General features: G+C 44.2%; 1 protein-coding gene across 2 annotated transcripts in view; it reads right to left on the reverse strand.

Annotated features, from left to right (window-relative positions):
- Positions 1-910: 910 nt before the first annotated feature.
- Positions 911-15401, reverse strand: part of LOC129650664 (major allergen Equ c 1-like) — a 31588-nt gene continuing 17097 nt past the window's right edge. For both annotated transcript variants that reach the window (XM_055579354.1, XM_055579355.1), the window contains 6 exons: positions 13997-14083; positions 4003-4076; positions 2778-2882; positions 2326-2427; positions 2081-2130; positions 911-1150 (listed from right to left, as the gene is read on the reverse strand). In XM_055579354.1, the coding sequence (XP_055435329.1) occupies positions 2093-2130; positions 2326-2427; positions 2778-2882; positions 4003-4076; positions 13997-14083 (406 nt within the window). In that variant the 3' untranslated portion in view covers positions 911-1150; positions 2081-2092. The remainder of the gene's footprint in view (positions 1151-2080; positions 2131-2325; positions 2428-2777; positions 2883-4002; positions 4077-13996; positions 14084-15401) is intronic.

The following is a 15401-nucleotide window of genomic DNA, read 5'->3' on the forward strand; positions in this document are numbered from 1 at the left end:
GTTATCCAAGAGTATGAAAAGACACCGACCAAGAGAAAATAAATGGTATATGATACAACTTATGTGTGTAATCTAAAATATGGCACAAACGAACCTGTCTGTGAAACAGAAATGGAATCATAAACATAGAAAACAGACCTGTGGTTGCCAAGGGGGATAGGTGATGGGGGAGGGACAGAATGGGAGTTTGGGATTAGCAGATGTAAGCTATTATATACAGAATGGATAAATGTCTTACTTATAGCACAGGGAACTATACTGAATATCCTGTGATAAACCATAAGGGAAAAGAATATGAAAGAGAATGTGTGTGTGTGTATGTGTGTATATATATATATATATATAACTGAATCACTTTGCTGTACAGCAGAAATTAACATTGTAAATCAACTATACTTCAACAAAGTTTTTTAAAATGAAGAATTTGAAATTAATAGCAACTTCCAATGGTAGTTTCCAACTTAGATATCATAGATGTGTTTCTAAAAAATAAAAGCATTTGCCATACCAGAAAAAGAAAGAAAGGACACTGACAATCTCAGAGGATGGATGAGTTAGAGAAGCTGGGCTGTAAAGGCGTATCCTAAAACATGTTGAGCTGGTGTCAGCCCCAGCAGCAACTCTCTCTCAGTACCTCCACTGAAAAAGAGAATTCTAGGATGGAGCAATTTCTAGGGCAAGTCTTACAGTTTATCAGGTCACTAAGAAATGGGTAACTCAAAAGACAAGTAGCATTCATCGAGACAGAGAGTTACTGCAGACGAGGGAAAATCCTGAGACTCGGGGAAGGTTCTGAGAGCCTAGGGGAAGGTTCTGGTCACAAGGCCTCATTTTCTTCCTGTCACCCCCATGTCTCTTACATAAATGAAGAAAACCCACATGACTGCAAGGCAAATCATTTATTGAACAGGTTGAGGAAGGTCTTATTCATGGACCTGCTGTCCTGAATGGGGCAAAGGGCATCGGAAATCTGGAGGCAACTTTGATTCTCAGTGAGCTGCTAAGTCTTCCTAGATAATTAGGGAATATCCTCAAGATGCAGAGACGGTGCCTTCCCGTGCGATAGTGGTGGAAGTCAGGCCCCAGCACTTGTCATAAGATGATGTGGGAACCATGGAAGAGAAGATTCTGGAGCCCAAATGAGGTGGCACTAAATAAGCAAATGAGAATGAGAACACAAAAGCTTACTAAGTGCTTCTCAGACTGAACTGAGGACGAAGAGAATTTCTGTTACCAAAAATACGTTGAAGAAATAGTCATCAACCTGCATTCTAACCCATGCTATTTGCCAGAACAGGGGAAGGGGGAGTGTTAATGACTCTTTTCCTGTTTTTTTCTATTGTTGATCCCATCTTAACCTGCCCCAGAGCCTATGAAAAGAAGAGTGGAAGCAATGAAGGATGCTAGGCTTATTTCTGCCATCCTCAGGACTGGAAGTTTTCAAGTGTTTTTGACAAATTGGCAAAAGCCATAGCAATCTTTTATTAAATGCTGACTTTATGTAGGCCATAGTTGCTAAGACTTTCACCTATATTATCTGAATGAACCCACACAATAAATCTGAGGCAGGAAACAGATGAGGAAACTCAAGAGACTATTTTCAGGTTAGAAGACAACTGGAAATTCAGACAGCTCTATTCCCAGATTACAAGTTAAAAATATGGAGAGACTGAAGGAAGAAATTCTTTCCATATATTGGAGGGTGAGATGGGCTTTCAGGATTAGATGGACCACAAACGCAAAATGTATTTGAGTATCATACTCACATTCTTTTCCCATTTAAAACTGTAATTCTTACTGATTTTTTCCCACATTATCAATTACTGAGCCCTTTTCTCCAGCATTATATTCACACAGTAATTCTGTAAGGTAGGCATCATTTTTTCCCTTTTAACTGCTATATGATTTGCTTAAAAAGCTCATGGCAGGAGTAGATCCTGAACCCAGGTCCTCCAACTCCAAATTTCAAGCTCTTCCTACCAAATTATTTTTATTGTGATTTTTAAATCTTCTACTGTAATCCCCTAATGCTTCTGGAAGGTACTGAACCCTGGGCCACCCTGTCTCCAGCAGAGCTCACCAAACTGCAGCCCTAGGCCGCTCCATTCCCTCGCGCCTGCAAGCAGCGATCTGTAGAGGCAGAGAAGAGCACATTCAAACACCAACCCCAGTTTACTTCCCAGAACAAAACCAGGTGATTTTCCAGGTTAGGACAAGGGGGACTGAATGGGGGTATTAACTTCTCTTGGATTTCTCCCTTCGGTAACATTCCTACTCAGCAACATGGGACTTCAGGCAGAGAAAGCCAGAGATAGCGCAACTTACCCACTTTGGTCAGGTCAATAACGTTTTCCTTAACAACTCCATACTTTTGGCAAATTTCCACAAACTCGTTCTTGAGTTCTGGACTCGTATCTGGTTCTCGGGCTGTGGGAAGAGTAACAGGAGCTGCTTTGTCCTGTTTCCTGGTGATTGAGGCTCATGAGAGGGGTGGGTCTCCGGCCGAGTGGGAAAGTGAATGGCACTGATTACATGCTTAGGCACAAGTCTCAGGGATGGAAAAAAGTCTTTCTTGAATGTGACACCTTAGGATATCTTTCTGGCACAGTGCGAGAGTCATCATCTTCCCATCACTGAGCCCGAGAGATTTTACCAAAGGGGAGCATCTGTCTTTAATGGGGAGAGAGGTCCCAGGGTACGACAGGGAAGTCCACTCTGTCTCCTTCCTTCCGTGGTCTCCCCACCCCAAGATGAGCGCCAGCATGAAAGTACTCTACCGTAGAGCTCTAGCAGTTGATAGGAGTCGCTGAAATTCTTGAGATAAAAAATAATATGTTGACTATAGTTCACCTGAAGTATGCGAAATTTATTCTCTCCATCATCTGTGGAGAAAACAGAACACGGCTCAGAACTTCTTTGGTCTGTAGGAAAGAAGTGAAACCCTTTTATCTGTTCTCTCCCACAAAACAAATCCTAAAAGAAATGGTGATATCTGCTGCCTTCCATCTGCATCTCTCTGGGCTTCGAGATGCAATTTCTAAGCAACACCGATGGAGTGACCATTAGGGGTAGAAAAATTCAGCCACAGCAGTAACTTCCCCTCTATCCTGACACCTTGGCCCCACCTACCTCCCTCGGCCATCTCTGCCAAATGTCTCCTCTATAAGCCCCATTGGCCTTATATACCCAGTGCTATAACCTGAATGATATGCTCTGGCAACGGCTATCAGATATCATCAGAAAGTGGGCCATGGAACTACTCTGGCGGTCAAGTGGATAAGATTCCACCTGCCAATTCATGGGATCGGGTTCAATCCCTGGGTCCAAGAAGATCCCACATGCTTTAGGGAAACTAAAATGGTATACTCTAGAGCCCACATGCCCCAGCTACTGAGCCCACATGGTGCAATTACCGAGCCCCTGAGCCCTAGAGACCATGATCCTCAACAAGAGAAAAGGCACCACAATGAGAAGTCATGGGATTCTCCAGACAAGAATACTGGAGCGGGTTGCCATGCTCCCCTCCAGGGGATCTTCTGAACCCAGAGATCAAACCCAGGTCTCCTGCATTGCAGGCAGAATCTTTGCCCAACGAGAAGCCTGCTCATCACAATTAGAAAATAGCTCCTGGTTGCTAAATCTAGAGAAAATCCAAAGGCAACAATGAAGACTCAGTGCAGCCAAAATAAATAAATAATTTTTTTTAAAGTGGGCAAGGAATGTGAAACTGTCCTGCCAATTTACTTTTTTATTTTCCAACTTCCTTTTGTTGTAGAAAATACATATGACCAAGCTTATTTCTCTGTCTGATGGTACTGTGTGCCAGGCACTGGCTTTGACACACACATTTCTCCCAAATTCAGGATATTGACTACTAGATGGCCACATTAGATTACCTAAACCAACATATAAGGAATTTATCAAATCCTGAAGAGATTGGAGTAAATTCCTTGCAGCTGGAAGTAGAATTTAGAAAGACTTTTTTTTTTTTAACATACTCACAGCTAACAGTATATACGCCATCCTCTCCTGTGCTGTCACAAGTCAAAGGAAGCTCAGTACACACTCCGTTTACCCTGTAAAACAAAATGAGCTGATGCCCAAGAGATCCTGAAGGGACTGACTCCCTCACATTCTACCTGTAACTTGCGTTTCCCATTTCATTGATTAGCTGTCGAACATTTTGGATATAGTTTCCAAAGCGCTTTTATTTACATTATATCACTTCATTTGGTACTTAGAGAATGAGTCCACAACTTCTGTCACTATGACTCTGTCACCTCTTCCCACTATTACTATTATGACAGCTACCTGTCTAGAGGATTATCTGGGTTCTGACCATGTGCCAGTCTCTCAGATAGTGCCTTACAAACATCACCTTGCTTGGTCCTCACAAAAAGACATGAGAGAGAATTATATCATCATCTTTTACTCCAGAGAAGACTGAGGAAGAAAGAGATGAATTTTCCTGGTGACACAAAGAGAATCAGAACTGGATCGGGTGTTGATTCTGAATCCTGTGCTCTTAGCCTGTGCTGTCTTTCCATGGACAGGGAGGCCTGGCGTGCTGCGATTCATGGGGTTGCAAAGAGTCAGACACGACTGAACGACTGAACTGATCTGATCTGAATGATCTGACGCCTCTCTACCCCTTACCTCCTCTATTCCCACTGAAAAGTATTCCTGTCCCAATTCTTATCCCTGAAATCTAGCAAAGTCACAGGCTCAGGTTCCTCAATCCCTGGGTCAGTGCCAACAATTTTATCAAGGATGGGCCCTGATTTTAGTAAAGGCCCAGAATATATGCACATTCGCGCGCCTGTGTGTAAAGCTCCAACACCATATTCAGACTTCTGTTTTTCCTTTCCCAAGCAAAAAAATACACACTTACTTTGTATGCATTTTAATAAACAAAGAACAATTTTCCAAGAGACTGATGTGCTCCACAAAAACCTCATGCTACCATTTTCTTCTATCTTTTCCCTGTTGTCTGAGGCCAAGAGAATTGAAAACCATTCCCCTGTAATCTGCAATAAATCAATAAAATGATTGGGTAAGAAAAGAGGAAAGGAATACAACATGAACCTTTGTCTCCTTGAACCCTGACCTCTGGGCCAGGACCCTCATCGTGATGATGTGAAGGTGAAATTAGACTCGGGTCAATCAGCACTATATCTAGGACTTTTTCCACTGTTCACTGTTCCTCCAGTAAGTTGGAGTTTCCCTAACCTTTTAACATGGCACCACTGCCCTTTCTTAGACCAAGATCTGAAGCCTTCCATTTCCTTTATTATGTCAAGGACCGCCTTTCCTCCCAGAGGGCCACTCTGCTTCAGAATCTTCCAAAATGCCCTCCAAAATCCAAAGCCACTATGCTCCACTGCCCATCAGCGAGTGTGGGGCTTCCCTCATAGCTCAGTTGGTAAAGAATCTGCCTGCAATTTGCTTCCCTGCCCTTACCTTTGGAATATTGAAGTCGCTTCTCACAACATCAGAGTTTCCCTCCTGGGCACAGACTAGGGTCAGCCCCAGACACAGCAGCAGCAGCTTCATTTTGGCAGGAGACAGCGCTGTCTTCTCTACTGTCACTGGGAGTGAGTCTCTTCCTGATGGTGGCTGAGCTCCCCAGGGCCTCTCCTTTTATATCCGCTCCGGGTCCAGTTTACCGTCCACAAGACACCACCACTCCTCCTCCCACATTGTGACATGGGCTGTTATTCCCTGGGGCGAGGCAAAGGACTGTTCCTGACCTTCTGAAATTTGGCAACTTCATCTCCTTTCAATCTACTTAGTGACCATAAATTTCTCAAAACACATACTCTAGAAAAATAGTGGAGGCTTGAAAGGGCTGCCTTGTGGACCAGACTTAACTGTGGATCTGGCTTCAGTTCAGTTCACTTCAGTCCCTCAATATGTCTGACTCTTTGCGACACAATGAATTGCAGCACACCAGGCCTCCCTGTCCATACCAACTCCCGGAGTTCACTCAGACTCACAGCCATCGAGTCAGTGATGCCATCCAGCCATCTCATCCTCTGTCGTCCCCTTTTCCTCCTGCCCCCAATCCCTCCCAGCATCAGAGTCTCTTCCAATGAGTCAACTCTTCACATGAGGTGGCCAAAGTACTGGAGTTTCAGCTTTAGCATCATTCCTCCCAAAGAAATCCCAGGGCTGATCTCCTTCAGAATGGACTGGTTGGATCTCCTTGCCGTCCAAGGCACTCTCAAGAGTCTTCTCCAACACCACAGTTCAAAAGCATCAATTCTTCGGTACTCAGCTTTCTTCACAGTCCAACTCTAAAATCCATACATGACCACTGGAAAAACCATAGCTTTGACTAGACAGACCTTTGTTGGCAAAGTAATGTCTCTGCTTTTCAATATGCTATCTAGGTTGGTCATAACTTTCCTTCCAAGGAGTAAGCGTCTTTTAATTTCATGGCTGCAGTCACCATCTGCAGTGATTTTGGAGCCCAAAAAATAAAGTCTGACACTGTTTCCACTGTTTCCCCATCTATTTCCCATGAAGTGATGGGACCAGATGCCATGATCTTCGTTTTCTGAATGTTGAGCTTTAAGCCAACTTTTTCACTCTCCTCTTTCACTTTCATCATGAGGCTCTTTAGTTCTTCTTCACTTTCTGCCATAAGAGTGGTGTCATCTGCATATCTGAGGTTATTGATATTTCTCCTGGCAATCTTGATTCCAGCTTGTGCTTCTTCCAGTCCAGCGTTTCTCATGATGTACTCTGCATAGAAGTTAAACAAGCAGGGTGATAATATACAGTCTTGACATACTCCTTTTCCTATGTGGAACCAGTCTGTTGTTCCATGTCCAGTTATAACTGTTGCTTCCTGACCTGCATATAGGTTTCTCAAGAGGCAGGTCAGGTGCTCTGGTATTCCCATCTCTTTCAGAATTTTCCACAGTTTATTGTGATCCACACAAAGGCTTTGGCATAGTAAATAAAACAGATGTTTTTCTGTAACTCTCTTGCTCTCTTGCTTTTTTGATGATCCAGTGGATGTTGGCAATTTGATCTCTGGTTCCTCTGCCTTTTCTAAAACCAGCTTGAACTTCTGGAAGTTCATGGTTTACGTATTGCTGAAGCCTGGCTTGGAGAACTTTGAGCATTACTTTACTAGCATGTGAGATGAGTGCAATTGTGCAGTAGTTTGAACATTCTTTGGCATTGCCTTTCTTTGGGATTGGAATGAAAAGTGACCTTTTCCAGTCCTGTGGCCACTGCTGAGTTTTCCAAATTTGCTGGCATATTGAGTGCAGCACTTTAACAGCATCATCTTTCAGGATTTGAAGTAGCTTAACTGGAATTCCATCACCTCCACTAGCTTTGTTCGTAGTGATGCTTTCTAAGGCCCACTTGACTTCACAATCCAGGATGTCTGGCTCTAGGTGAGTGATCACACCGTCGTGATTACCTTGGTTGTGAAGATCTTTTTTGTTTAGTTCTTCTGTGTATTCTTGCCACCTCTTCTTAATATCTTCTGCTTCTGTTAGGTCCATACCATTTCTGTCCTTTATCGAGCCCATTTTTGCAGGAAATGTTCCCTTGGTATCTCTAATTTTCTTGAAGAGATCTCTAGTCTTTCCCATTCTGTTGTTTTCCTCTATTTCTTTGCACTGATCACTGAGGAAGGCTTGCTTATCTCTCCTTGCTATTCTTTGGAACTCTGCATTCAGATGCTTAGATATTTCCTTTTCTCCTTTGCTTTTCACTTCTCTTCTTTTCACAGCTATTTGTAAGGCCTCCTCAACAGCCATTTTGCTTTTTTTCATTTCCATGGGGATGGTCTTGATCTCTGTCTCCTGTACAATGTCACGAACCTCATTCCATAGTTCATCAGGCACTCTATCTATCAGATCTAATCCCTTAAATCTATTTCTCACTTCCACTATATAATCATAAGGGATTTGATTTAGGTCATACCTTAATGGTCTAGTGGTTTTCCCTACTTTCTTCAATTTAAGTCTGAATTTGGTAATAAGGAGTTCATGATCTGAGCCACAGTCAGCTCCTGGTCTTGTTTTTGCTGACTGTATAGAGCTTCTCCATCTTTGGCTGCAAAGAATATAATCAATCTGATTTCGGTGTTGACCATCTGGTGATGTCCATGTGTAGAGTCTTCTCTTGTGTTGTTGGAAGACAGTGTTTGCTATGATCAGTGCATTTTCTTGGCAAAACTCTATTAATCTTTGCCCTGCTTCATTCCATATTCCAAGGCCAAATTTGCCTGTTACTCCAGGTGTTTCTTGACTTCCTACTTTTGCATTCCAGTCCCCTATAATGAAAAGGACATCTTTTTGGGGTGTTAGTTCTAAAAGGTCTTGTAGGTCTTCATAGAACCGTTCAACTTCAGCTTCTTCAGCATTACTGGTTGGGGCATAGACTTGGATTACTGTGATATTGAATGGTTTGCCTTGGAAACGAACAGAGATCATTTTGTCGTTTGTTAGATTGCATCCAAGTACTGCATTTCGGACTGTTTTGTTGACCATGATGGCTACTCCATTTCTTCTAAGGGATTCCTGCCCGCGGTAGTAGATATAATGGTCATCTGAGTTAAATTCACCCATTCCAGTCCATTTGAGTTTGCTGATTCCTAGAATGTCGATGTTCACTCTTGCCATCTCCTGTTTGACCACTTCCAATTTGCATTGATTCATGGACCTGACATTCCAGGTTCCTATGCAATATTGCTCTTTACAGCTTTGGACCTTGCTTCTATCACCAGCCACATCCACAACTGGGTATAGTTTTTGCTTTGGCTCCATCCCTTCATTCTTTCTGGAGTTATTTCTCCACTGATCTCCAGTAGCATATTGGGCCCCTACTGACCTGGGGAGTTCCTCTTTCAGTATCCTATCATTTTGCCTTTTCATACTGTTCATGGGGTTCTCAAGGCAAGAATACTGAAGATACCCCATGTCCAAGGTAAGAGAAACCCAAGTAGGACAGTAGGTGTTGCAAGAGGGCATCAGAGGGCAGACACACTGAAACCATAATCACAGAAAATTAGCCAATCTGATCACAGGGACCACAGCCTTGTCTAACTCAATGAAACTAAGCCATGCCAGTGGGGCCACCCAAGACGGGTGGGTCATGGTGGAGAGGGCTGACAGAATGTGGTCCACTGGAGAAGGGAATGGCAAACCACTTCAGTATTCTTGCCTTGAGAACCCCATGAACAGTATGAAAGGGATCTGGCTTAGAATCCAAAATCCAGTTACATGTGGCAGAAATGGAGTCTAACCAAGGAATGGGGTGGTAGGGACTCTGTGTCTCAATGGAATTTGGTGAGTCACTTCATTTTAATAGTCTCAGAAACAGAGAAACTGTCTCTGCCAAAGATGATGGTAGCTATCACAAAGCATTAACACAGAGTTGGTTAAAATGGGGTTGGATAAAATATTAACAAAGTCTTTAAAGTATGGTGTCTGGTATTCAGTCCATTTAAATTCCTTTTCCTTTTTCTCTGAACTCAACCCCTGTAGTCTTTCCTTTCCACACAATGACTAAGGTAATGTGTAATCACTGTGTACACCTCACCATTCTTAGGTTCCATAAGATAAATAGAGAAGTACAAGATGCCATCCTTCCTTTAAACAAGTTTCAATGAAGGTGGGGAAATGCTTCCTGTACTCAATAAGAACTTAATCCTACAAGCATGAAAATAACTCAACTGAATGGGACCAAGTCCAGACCATTGTTGGTCAGCAAAGGGGTGATGGTAGGAGGTAGTATCATGCAGATAGTGCCTAAGGGGACTTCCCTGGTGATCCAGTGCTTAAGAATCTGCCTTCCAATGCAGGGGATGCGGTTCGACCTCTGGTCGGGAAACTAAGATCCCATAAGCCACAGAGCAACTAAGCCCATGAGCGACAGCTACTGAGTCCATGTTCCTTAACCACAGGGCGGCAACTAAGACCAGATGCAGCCGAAGATAAATAATTTTTTTTTTTTTTTAAGGAAAGGGCCTCTTCAACTGGCAGAGCGATGCCTGCAACATCAGCTGCTGTGTGGGTCTGTGCCTGCTGCCCGGCAAGCTGCAGAAGCAGCGCAGCACCAACGTCAAGAACTGACGCCTCCCCGTGTTCAGAGAGGACTTCTTTGACGGCCTGGGGCCAGTCAGTGTGAGGAAGCTGGCATTCAGGATCAAGGTGGTGAACAAGGGCAACAGTCTCAAGTGGGACACGCTGCTGGGGAAGAAGCAGCTCCCCCTGACCTCCACCACTGCCCTTCTTGTAGAGGCCCCACTCCCCTCCGGATCCTGCAGGGAAGCCCTGATGCTGAGGCTCTTGTTGGGGGTGTCCTGGATCATACTCTTTTCCAGGGGTTACTTTTAATGGAAGAGAAGAAAGAGGGCTGCTGGTGGAAAAGGAAGGGCCAGCTTGCTGGGCTGAGTCCCTCTGGACCCCAAGTTCCTTGCCCCCACTGCCACTGCTCACCCCTTCCGGAGTTCTCGAACCTGGGCCTGGAGGTGGCAGAGTCCAATCACATACCCAGAGGCTGCCTGTCCTGGGGCCCAGCCAGATCTTCTCTGCGGCACTGTGAGTATCCTCCGCCAGGTGCCCCCCAGAGAGTGGTCTAGGTCCCCGTTCTGCCTGCGGCGCCCCATAGGGCTGCAGGAGGACCCCCAACCGGGGTTAAGTGGTCTTTGGGCAGCCCTCAGCCCTCCCAGGCTCCGGAGGTGACAGCCAGTCAGAGGGAGGAGGGTGCCATGTCTGAGCTGCCTGGCAAAGACCCGCAGCCGAGGAGGAAGTCCCAGAGGATGAGAACAGGGGGTTGATGGCTCTGCCCCTTGAGTGAGACAGCCCTTCTGTCGGCTGCTTTTCTCCAAGGCCTGAAAGGACGCAATGGGATGCTTTGTGTGGAACCCTGAAAAGAACGTCCAGCACACACTGGGCTGGTGAGATCAGAGACTTATTCCAGGAGACAGACTTGGGGTGGGTCTTGTAAGTTTGGGAGAAGATGGAGATGTGCAGAGCATGTGGGAAGAGCCCCCAGGTGAGAGGACAATATTGTGCTAGGATACTGACCCCATAGCTGGGGCTTGTTAAAAGCTGTGGCTTATTCTGCCTTTAATTAATGTCCCCTTGTGAGAACTAGTGTGAATGAGCGCTCAGTTGTGTCCAACTGTGTGTGAGCCCATGGCCTGTACCCCATCTGAAGAAAAGTTACACAGCTCAAAATAGCCTGGAGTTAAAACTCCCCTCCAGGTCCTCCCCACCATTCTATGCAAAACAAAGAACTCTCTCACCCGAAGAAAAAAAAAATGGACATAAAGGTTGATTATGCCCAGCTCCCAGGCAGTCCAGCCTCTGGCCGATCTCCAGAATTCTTTGCCCCAGACGTTTAAGAGATAACTAACCCAAACAACCTTGGAGAAAAACAGGCCCCCTTAAGACAGTAGATTTCCACATATATGCCTTCGTGGGTTAGCTAGCAGCTCACTAATCTGACTGCTGCCCCTTCTCGCCTCATTAAAGGTGATCTGTTCCTGTCTCGTTCTTTTTCCTAACCTCACCTTCTCTAACTCCCTTACCCTACACGGTTGGGCTCCTCTGTCCAAGGGATTTCCCAGGCAAAAATACTGGAGTGGGTTCCATTTCCTTCCCCAGGGATTGAACGCATGTCTTCTACACTGGCAGGCAGATTCTTTACTGCTGAGCCAACAGGGAAACCCAGTAGTCCCTTCTGCATGCCTGAGAGAGTGAATGGAATCATGGGAGGGCTGGCATAAGGCAGTGGACCCAGGAATGGTGGCATTCAGTCTATGGCCTGCTTTAAGAAGTTTTCCCAGGGACTTCCCTGGTGGTCCAGTGGTTAAGACTTTGCCTTCCAATGCAAGGGACATCATTCCCCTGGCCTGGGAGCTAGGACCCCACATGTCTTGTGGCCAAAAAGCCAAAGATAAAACAGAAGAAATATAGCTACAGATTTAATAAAGACTATAAAAATGGTCAATATTTAAAAAAAAATCATCCCAGGTCCTTGTGTGACCATTCCTAGCTCATGCTTAACTGATATCCAGCCACTGCTTTTTTGTCATCATGGGCTGATTGCAAGTTTTCCTGTCCCTGAGATGGAAGAATTGAATTTGACAAAAAGTAACAAAGGCTGTGTACTTTACTCCCAGGTTTTCATTCCTCCCAAGAAGAGATGGCAGCCCATGAGCAACCAGGTTTGCACCATGAACCCCACTCCTCCTGGGCTGTGGTGCTGAGGGCAGCGTCAGCTACCACCACTTCACACAAGATCACCATTGCACCCACCACCGTTCCCAACCCTTAGAGCTCCACACTGTAACTTTCTGTGCTGGTGGAGATGTCTTTCCTGTTCTGCTTTGTACCTAGCATAGCGCCTGATACGTGTAGTATTACCTCTGGAATGTTGAACCTTAAATCCTGTCTGAAAAGCAGGATGTGCTTTTAAGCTCAGGATTGAGCACTAAAATGTGCTCAGTTGCTCAGTTGTGTCTGACTCTTTGCAACCCCATGGACTGTAGCCTGCCAGGCTCCCCTGCCCATGGGATTTTCCAGGCAAGAATACTGGAGTGGGGTGCCATTCCCTACTCTGGGGGATCTCCTGGCTCAAGGATCGAACCTGTGTCTCTTGTGTCTCCTGCTTTGGCAGGAGGATTCTTTACCACTGGCACCACCTGGGAAGCCCAGAAAGCACCAAGGATTCTAGTTTTGAGAAATAACCTTGTAAATCCTTGTAAAATCCTTTTGTAAATAAGAATATTACTTTGGGGCAGTGACTTCATTGTTAGCTCGTGGCCCACAGGAGTGGAGAGAGGGCAGAGGATAGAAATCTATGATCTGAGGCCCGTGTTGTAGGTGATCTTATCTTTTGATACTAAGATCTAGTTGATTGTTCCCGACTCTGGTTATTCACTTCCATTTCAGATCTACCACATTTTTGGTGGTCGGCTCAAGCACTGCCAGGACAGCCTGTATTCACTGAGATAGTAAGGTTAAGGCTTCAAAAATACCAAAGGTATGATGCAATTCACCTAGCGGCTTGGTGAAAGAAGACCCAGTCAAAACCAAAGCTGAACTAATAATAAATCAATCAGGAGTGATGCTTGGCTTTACAATAGGATTCCCTTAAATAATGTTCCTGTATTGTGCTTAAATATTTGTGGTAGGAGTTGTAAATTAACAATATGAAACACTATTCCAACTTGTAGGTGAGCAATAAATATCACAGTTGAGTGAATTATTGACTTTTTACTGTGGAAGATAGGAAGGGGTAGAGAGATGAGGAAAGATGACCAAAAAAACTATAATAGAAGAATAACAACCACTGATGTTAGCATCTCTCAGAAGATGATGTAAGTACATGGCATAAGGATTCATTTTACAAAAGTTCACCTGACCATCCATCAATGGTGAACACATCTAGTATATAATGCAAAATACACAGGGTAAGTATTTGATGTAGAGTAATCCTGTCTGTGGTGTAGCAAGCTGCTTTAGAAGACGTGCTACTAAAGGATTTTTGAAAAATAATGAATCAGAATCTGAAAAGAATAGATTTATATATATATATATACACATGTATAACTGAACCATTTAGCTATACACCTGAGACTAACACAGCATTGTAAATCAACTCCTGTCCACGGGATTCTTAACTTACTTCAATTAATAAATAAAGGGAAGAACAATTAAGAGCCAAAACTGACCAGATCAGACACACACAAAAATAATGATGCCACCTCATTCCCTCTCCTCAAACATCTATCAATCATTTAGGAAAAGAGAGGTGATATTTAATCACATTCCCTCAGTTCAAACATGTCATTGACACCTGAATCCAAACTACTATATTACAGTCAAGTTGCATCTGTTATTTTTATATTTAAGGTGATTAGACTTAAACAAACTTAGGAACAACTTGGTAATCAAATAAAGAAGGGCGTTCAAAAACATATTTGTTCAAATGTGGGATTGTGCCATAATCCACTTACCAAGGCAGGTAGTTACAAGGGGAATACATTTCGCAGCAGTACAAAAACCATCTTTCCAGGAGCCAGACATTAAAGAATGATATTTTGCTGTCATAAATAGAGAAAATATCAATGAGTATTAGATAAGTGCCTTATAAATATTATTTCATAGAATCTTCATAATAGATCTGTATGATAGGAATTATTATCCTGTTTATAAAGGTATAAACTAAGACTCAGAGAGGTTAGGTAAACTTACCAAGAGCACACAGCGAGCAAGTGGGAGAACCCATACTGGAACCCAAGACTGTCTGAACCCAGAGCTCCTACACTGACTGACTCCACGACACAGATCGAGGCTTGATGTTTCTGACACGGAGGACAGGTGGAACAGGAATAAGTAGGCCCTCGGGGGTGTCTTCTTGGTAGTTACTATGGAAGAAGTTGCACGTAGATTTCCCCCAAATGTGACACTAGGGACATAGCTGAGGGTCAGATCAAGTGAAAGGCAAGTAGCAGCCCTCTCGGTCAACAAATATTTGATGGGTAAATGGATAATATGAGGGGTACTGCTCATCTAATGGGGCTTCCCAGGTGCTCAGGGGTAAAGAATCTACTTGCCAGTGCAGGAGACACAGGTTCATCCTCTGGGTCAGGAAAATCCCCTGGAGGAGGGCATGGCAACCCACTCCAGTATTCTTGCCTGGAGAATTCCATGGACAGAGGAGCCTGGTGGACTATAGTCCATTGGGTTGCAAACAGTCAGACATGACTGAGTGACTGAGTGTAAACACAAGCATTTCTAACAAGGAATTAGGGGATGCTTCCATACCCCAAAAGGCAAAAACTATGCCCTTCCATTTGTGGCCACAAGTACTGGTCACCAAACCACATTAAGACTTCCTCACCCAACGCTAAAATACAGAGCTTTTTATAAGTGACTCTCGGGAAGGGTGACGGTCTACTAGGAGGTTGAGAAATGACTAGCCTAAGTCATGATTCAGCATGGGTAAGGGGTTTACGGAGTCCACATATGACCAGATAACAGTCCATCCATAACAGGCAACTTGACTGAAACTAACCAGCAGCCTGGAAATGGACATAGTGACCTTGTCCTCAGTCACACTCTTAATTAATTGAACAAATCACTCATTGAGACAGACAATAGAAACATTCAAGTCATGTTATATAATAGCAAGACACAGTGCCGAAAGGAACAGCAAGAAGTAATGCTTATTTGATTCATGTGCCAGACTGGAAGTACTCCTCGGACTCGAGCATCCAGGGTAATTATATATTCTGCTGGTAATAGCTCAAATCCAGTTTTAAAATAGCCACTCCCTTCACTGATGAAAGGTTTCTTGGGGTTAACAGCATCCCATCTGTGTCTTCTGGGCCCTCCAAAAAACAGATGCTGAGGCAGATT

Source organism: Bubalus kerabau, chromosome 4 (assembly GCF_029407905.1).
Source record: "Bubalus kerabau isolate K-KA32 ecotype Philippines breed swamp buffalo chromosome 4, PCC_UOA_SB_1v2, whole genome shotgun sequence".
Taxonomy (NCBI): Eukaryota; Metazoa; Chordata; class Mammalia; order Artiodactyla; family Bovidae; genus Bubalus; species Bubalus kerabau.